We start from the raw sequence: 7,072 nt of genomic DNA on the forward strand, positions 1-7,072 counted from the left end.
TATTTTAATTTATCATGAGATAAATTAATGAGATTTAAGATCAATAAGAAATTAAAAATATTAAATATAAATATAATAAAATATTTAATAAAAATGTTTAATATAAATATAATTTAAAATATTAAATCATACCATTTTTTTTTTAATTTTTCAATAATTTTTCTTTTTTTAAAAATATTAATCCAATAACATACTTACATATATATATTGAATAAAATTAATTTTTAATTTTATTCAATTTTTATAGAATATTCATAAATTTATTATTTTAATTTTTCGGTGATGTAGGTAATTCAGAGAGCAGAAGCTTTAAATTTATCAGAACAAGAAAGAATTGGCCGATTAGTAGAAAAACTAGAGAATATGAAACGTAATGTCTGTATTGTAACTACAACAAGGTTAAATGAAAAGAAAAGATGTAGTAGCAGATGTTTTAATAGTACACACTGTATATGTTCTTGTGCTCTTTGTGGTGAAAAATTTGGTGCAGTATTAGGTGCATCGGCAAATCTTTGTAAAGATTGTCGAAGATACATATGTCAGAAATGTGGTATCGAATTGAACTCAACATTTTCGAATCTTTCCACAACGAGAGAAAAAATGCAAGAAAAAATAACTATGCAACGAATCGTTAGAAGATCGAGCAGCAGTCAGAGACAATATCTTTGTCGAATCTGTGCCGAGACGAGAGAAATGTGGAAAAAAAGTGGAGCTTGGTTTATCAAAGGAATGCCAAAGTACATTTTACCGGAGAAAAAGGTGACAAATGAAAAATGAGAAAAAAAAAATTCATTGAAATATTATTATATATTTATTATAATACTACATATAATATGGATTTCTTAAAATTATAGGAACGAGGATGGTCACGATCTATTCATAAAACATCTACTTGGACAATCGGAGGTAATAAATCTCTCGAATCTACTGAATTACAAGATTCTTCTTCTGATGAAGAAGCGACAAGACGGCTTGCTTTAGCTCAAGGACAATCTAATTCATTTCTTAATTTACAAAAAAATCAAGATAGTAGTAGCAAAACTCATTTAACATTATTAAATTCTATTCAAACAAACAATAATACATCCAAGTCACCGGGACAACGATCAAACGCTTCCTCACCATTAAATAATCGAGAAGAGCATTCAGATCAATTAAATAGATCTACCCTTTCTATTATCTCTCAATGCAGTCGTCTTTCACCATCTCCTACTAGTCCTCGTTCACGGATAAATAGAAGAACTAGTTCCAATGAGTTTCAAATTGAACAACACGTATCATTCGAAGATGAAATTATCGATGAAAAAAGCAAAAAATTTGATGATATTAACGAAACTGGTCATAAATTAGAGTTCAATTTATGCGATCAATTAAAAAGTTCTCAGGTACAATCTTCCAGGTATGTAAAAATAATAAATAAAAGAGTAGAAGTTTAGGTGATATTCAATTGATACTTTACAGATCAAATTTTACAACAGTTTCAACGATACCGACAACGACAATTACGTCAACGGAACAAATTTCAGAACAATCTCAGATCCACGAAAAATATATAGATCTGAAAAAAAACCGATCTTATTCAGAACAAGACAGTAATAATCAAACCGAATTAATACGACAACAAATACCAGATTATGGTAAATATACAATCAAACAATTTGTGAACCGCAGTAAAAATCATGATAAAGTCTAAATGCGGCACGCGAGTCTTATTATGAAACTATACATTCATAATTATTAATAAACAGCTTGAAAAATGAATCAGAAAATTTTATTTAATATCGTTAAGAATAAAGTAATAAAATTATATTTTTCAAAACAGAAACGAGACAAAATTATGGAACTCTTGAAATTTCTTTACGATATGATCCAATAATTCAGTGCCTCCAATGCAAAGTAGAACGAGCACGAGGTTTACAGCCAATGGATATTTATGATCTCGCTGATCCATTTTGCAAGCTCAATATATTACCAGTAAATTCAATTGCGATTACAAAACGACTTCGAACGAAGACAATCCACAAAACGCGGGATCCAGAATTTAACGAGACTCTCAACTTTTATGGAACAACGGAAACTGATGTATGAAAAGTGAAAATTCTTCAGATAATTAATATGGAAAATATCATGAAATTAAATGAAAAAAAAAAAAATAAATTAATATTTCATGATAGATATGGAATGGCAAAGCATTGCACATCTTGATTCTTCAGGACGATCCAGCGGGTCAAGATTTTCTAGGAGAAGCAAGATTTCCTCTGCATGAATTACAACCGCATCAAATAAAACATTATAATGTTCCATTACAGGATCACTATCCAGTATGTATAAAAAAAAATATTAAAAAATAATATTTGTCTCCATGGTATTGTAAAAATTGTTCTTGATCAAACGATGGTATAGATTAATTTATTTTCTTATTAAATATTTTATAACATTTCATTTTATAATATATATTAATATTGAGTATTATTAATATTGATTAAAATATAATTAAACAATAACTAAATTATAATAAAATATTTAATAAAATGTCAATCTTTAAAAATAAACATTTAATTTTGCCATAAAAGATTATTACGAAGTTTATATTTGAGTTCTTTTTTTCAAAAACCAAAAAGAAACGAATTTGTTGATATTTTTTAATATTTGTCTGCTAAGTTTTCTGCTTCGAATTGATATATTTTGTTAATTATTTTCCTTTATATATAAAATTCTATTGATTTTTAATTAATGATCTTCATAAACATAATCATTTTTCGCGTTTTAAATTTTTCGCGACGGTCGACTTTACTTACGTTATTGCAGACACTAAGAAATAAGAGCTCGACGTTGGCATAGGTGGACAACGAAGAAGCAGCTTGGGGCGTATTTTCCAGTGGACGAGGACAGATTCAAGTGAGTCTAAGTTACTGCACAAGGCGGCGAGCATTGATAGTTACAATTCATCGAGCTATAAATCTTCTTCCTATGGATAGTAACGGATTTTCTGATCCATTTGTCAAGTTGTGCCTTATAGAAAACGTGACAAACAATCATCGTCAACGTATTTTCGATTATTCAATTGCTCGTATTACCGGTAAAAAGTTAATATCAAAAAAAATCACAAGTCGTAATGCACAAAATACAACAATTAAATGGAAAACATTAAATCCAGAATGGAATGAAGAATTCACTTTTACTGCTCGATTAACAGACCTTATGAAATTAACATTATATCTCACAGTATGGGATAAGGATTTTGGCAAGAATAATGATTATCTTGGTAATGCACTATGTATTTTTTTTTAATTTAATTATTCTTACATATTTTTTTAATTTAATTATTCTTACATATTATATCGAAAAGAGAAAATTTATACAAAGTATGGCATGTAATTACTTTGATCATTTTGTAAATGATTTTAATAAAAAATAACTTTCTCATAAGAGTTAAATAATTTCGATTTTTTATAAAAAAATTATCAATGAAATCAATTAATAAAAAATATATAATTTAAGGAAACATATTTGATCTTTATTTGTGCATTCAATTATAAAAAAAAATTATTTGTGTTAAATTATATATTTTTCAAAATCATTCAACTTTTATCTGAAATATTTTTCATTAAAATTATTATTTACAAAATAATCAAAATAGTTTATATGCCCTATTCTATATATGTTTATTAGTAATATCTTTTATATTTTTATTTAGGTGGACTTGAACTAAGTCGTAATAGTAAAGGAGCACGATTACGACATTGGATAGATGTAATCAAATTTCCGGATCATCGTCATCAAGCTTGGCATAATTTAATTGATAATATTTTGCCTATAGAATAATTTATATTTCTATTTTTATTATATAATATATAATTCAAAATGTTTTAATAGAATCAATATATTCGATATACATAATATTCTGCAAAATATAATTTATTTACATATGATCAATAATATTGCTCAAAATGTTATTCAAGAAAAAAATTAACACAAAAATAAAATATTACATTATATATGGGAAATGTTATTATTTTACATTTTACATTTGATTCAATATTATTAATATTTTTAAGAGAAATATAATAGAAGAATTAAAGAGATTTCATTTCTTATCATAAAGATGTTTGAAAAGTTTTTTCTAAATTATTGATTAAATATTTTCTAAATTATAAATTTAATATATATTTAATCATTTTCAGTTTCACTAGAATCTTCTTCAGCTTCTTTCAACCATTTAATAAATGGTTTTATTGCAGTTCTCACTTTATTTTTTTGAAATTCAAAAGAATCAATATCTTTATCATCAGATTCATACCATTCTAAAATTTTTTCTTCTGATAATATATCTTTATCATAAAGCATATGCAACAAATGTTGTAAAAATGGTAATAATTCTTGAGTTGTACTTGCTATCTCCTCTATTGCATGTAAACAATCATCTTGCGCATCTTCTGTTTTAATATAATTTGAGATAATTGGATAAAAATATGTTACCATAATTTTTAAATTTCTTTGATAATTTTGATTAGTTGTAGTTTCTTTCTTTTCTGATAGATAATGAAAAGGCAAACTTAATATAGCTTTAATAACATTATATGTTACTTCGCTCATGGTAATATTGTATGCATATCTTGATGAATTTATTTCTAAAATTAAATTATCACAGTTAAGTTTATCTTGAAAACCTCGTAGTAAACTATCAATAACTTCAGATAAGAACATATTTGTATCATCTGGAATTGGTGAATTACATTCAGAAGCTTCATCAATACTTGATGTATCTGTAGAATAATTATCACATTCTATCATATCACAATTCTTGAAAAATTGAAATTCATTATCTTTATTAATTTCTGATATTTTTTTTATAGAAATTTTATTATTCTTTAATTCTATAATAGAATCAATATATTCTATTTGAGTATCAATAATTGTTTTAGGACATATTATACATCCATTTATTTGTGCATTTTGTTTAATAATACAATCTGAAAATACTATACTGTTTGTAATATAACAATTATCTTCAATTTTATTATTTAATAAAATATAAGAATTCTTAATTGTTACATTAGATCCTACTAAACAATTATTTCCAATAATTGATCTTGTAACAAAAGTATCATTTCCAAGTATACTATTTTGGCATAATATGCTATCTTTTTCTAATATACAACCTTTAGCAAGAGTTGCACTTCTATGTTTATATGTGCATCTTGGCATATAAATAAAATCTTTTAAAAATGGAATAGCATTTGGTGTAAGTGGAAAACTATGTCTGTTCAAAATATCTCTGTTCAAAATATGATATGCATTCCATGATACAATTGGCAAACTATAGTCTTTAGGATTTAATTGTTGCCAATAAATTCGAGAGTTCAAAATTTCTTCATTTATCAATACTCCTCGAATGAAATCTTCCATTGTCTGTCAATAAAAAATATAAGAATTATTATTTATTATTCTATAATGTTTTTAATTATATTTATAAAATATTTTATTTATAAAAATTTAAACAAATATTTAATATCATATCATAAACACATTTAAAAAAAAATTTATTATAATTATTATACATATATATTTGAAAGATTTAATTTTTTTATGTATTTTAAATTATATTACTTACTTGAAAGTCAAAATTATCAGAAAATAATGGAAGTACAGATGGAGAACATAAATAAACATGAGTATCCAAAAAACAAGTGTTAATTTCAATTTCACTATGATTCAAAAACCAATTTAATTCTAATTTTATTTTTTTTTCATCATTTCTTAGTTTACTATAATGTAAAATTTTTTTACTGCTTTTATCAGAAACTATTAAACATGTTTCCTGCTTTAAAAAAGATTGATTTGTAGAACCAATATTTCTTAGCACCATAGTCATTGTTGCACCTTTATCTTCGTTTAGTTTTGTACAATGATTTATTAAGAGATTTGTAAGATTGGCATTAATAAATGCATCTCCTCTTATAAGTATAAAATGATTACGTATTGAACCTTTTGTATCAATGTCTCTAAGAGCATCTCCAAGAGAAGTACAAACATCTGATACAATTAAAGAAATTGATATTTTTGACCAATTTTTATGTTTGATATATTTTTTTATTAAATCCACATATTTACTGCAATAAAGAAATAATTCTTGTACTCTAGATTTAATAAGAGTTTCCACTAAATAATCTAAAAGTGGAATATTTATTATGGGCATCAATATTCTTGGAAATATATTTTGTACTGGTGTTAAATTTGTTAAAAAATCATCTGCAAGTACTACAGCTTGTATAATTTCTTTCTTTGTCATTTTTGTATTCATTTTATTATTCAAATTTTATATAATTTTTAAAGAATAATTAGTACAAGATATTCATTATATAAGATACAAAATAATATTATTTACTAAAAATTTTCAATTATATATTTTTATATTCTTTTAAGTATAAAATTTATTTTGTTAACTTAACTTATAATTATAAATAATTATATATTTCTTTTTTTTTTTATTGTTATTTTTTATTGTTCAAAATATAGTCTCGATGTATAAACCATGTTTAACATAGATCTGTCATCACTGATCATTATTACCATTAAACCATTGAAATACAAAATAAAACAAATATGTAATTCTTAATGTAAACATTAAAAAAAAATCTTCCCACAATTTTATGAAATATTTATTTATGATATTCAAATTTATTTGTTTATATTTAAATAATTAAAATTTTATTTTAATCTATTATTGATGTTAATTTTATTTTATATTATATCATTTGGAATTGATATTAAAATAGCAAGGAAAGTTACGAATTCTCAAATCATGAGATAAAAAATATATTGTATGATAAACTTATTTTATACCACACTTTAAAATACAAATGTAACTATTCCGTGAAAGTAACAATTACAAATTCCTGCAAATATACATATACATATGTACAATTTATACTTCGTCTATATTTAATATAACATTTTTAAATGAAATATAATAATTATTCTATTTTATTGAAAAACTAATTAAATCGTAAAATATGTCAATGAAAGAACTGAGTAAGGTAATTTTTAAATATTGTATTAAAAAATAATT

General features: G+C 23.9%; 2 protein-coding genes across 2 annotated transcripts in view; one reads left to right on the plus strand and one right to left on the minus strand.

Annotated features, from left to right (window-relative positions):
- Positions 1-4,000, plus strand: part of LOC102676416 (rabphilin-1-like) — a 6,954-nt gene extending 2,954 nt beyond the window's left edge. Inside the window, exons 4-10 of the mRNA XM_006613265.2 lie at positions 289-759; positions 855-1,399; positions 1,462-1,637; positions 1,823-2,082; positions 2,175-2,321; positions 2,842-3,265; positions 3,698-4,000. Of these exons, the coding sequence (XP_006613328.1) occupies positions 289-759; positions 855-1,399; positions 1,462-1,637; positions 1,823-2,082; positions 2,175-2,321; positions 2,842-3,265; positions 3,698-3,825 (2,151 nt within the window). The 3' untranslated portion in view covers positions 3,826-4,000. The remainder of the gene's footprint in view (positions 1-288; positions 760-854; positions 1,400-1,461; positions 1,638-1,822; positions 2,083-2,174; positions 2,322-2,841; positions 3,266-3,697) is intronic.
- A 150-nt stretch (positions 4,001-4,150) lies between these two features.
- On the minus strand, positions 4,151-6,567 carry LOC102676277 (translation initiation factor eIF-2B subunit epsilon). The gene is made up of 2 exons (XM_006613264.2): positions 5,615-6,567; positions 4,151-5,412 (listed from the first exon to the last, which is right to left on the minus strand). The coding sequence occupies exons 1-2, from the start codon at positions 6,302-6,304 to the stop codon at positions 4,171-4,173; spliced, it is 1,932 nt and encodes a 643-aa protein (XP_006613327.2). The 5' UTR covers positions 6,305-6,567; the 3' UTR covers positions 4,151-4,170.
- Between the last annotated feature and the right edge of the window lie 505 nt (positions 6,568-7,072).

The sequence above is a fragment of the Apis dorsata genome, unplaced genomic scaffold, assembly GCF_000469605.1.
Source record: "Apis dorsata unplaced genomic scaffold, Apis dorsata 1.3 scaffold_137, whole genome shotgun sequence".
Taxonomy (NCBI): domain Eukaryota; kingdom Metazoa; phylum Arthropoda; class Insecta; order Hymenoptera; family Apidae; genus Apis; species Apis dorsata.

Coding starts and splice junctions, on each gene's coding strand:
- LOC102676277 (XM_006613264.2), bottom strand. CDS start 6,304: ATGAATACAAAAATGACAAAGAAAGAAATTATACAAGCTGTAGTACTT. Junction 5,413..5,614: donor CTGATAATTTTGACTTTCAA/GTAAGTAATATA, acceptor TTTTATTGACAG/ACAATGGAAGATTTCATTCG.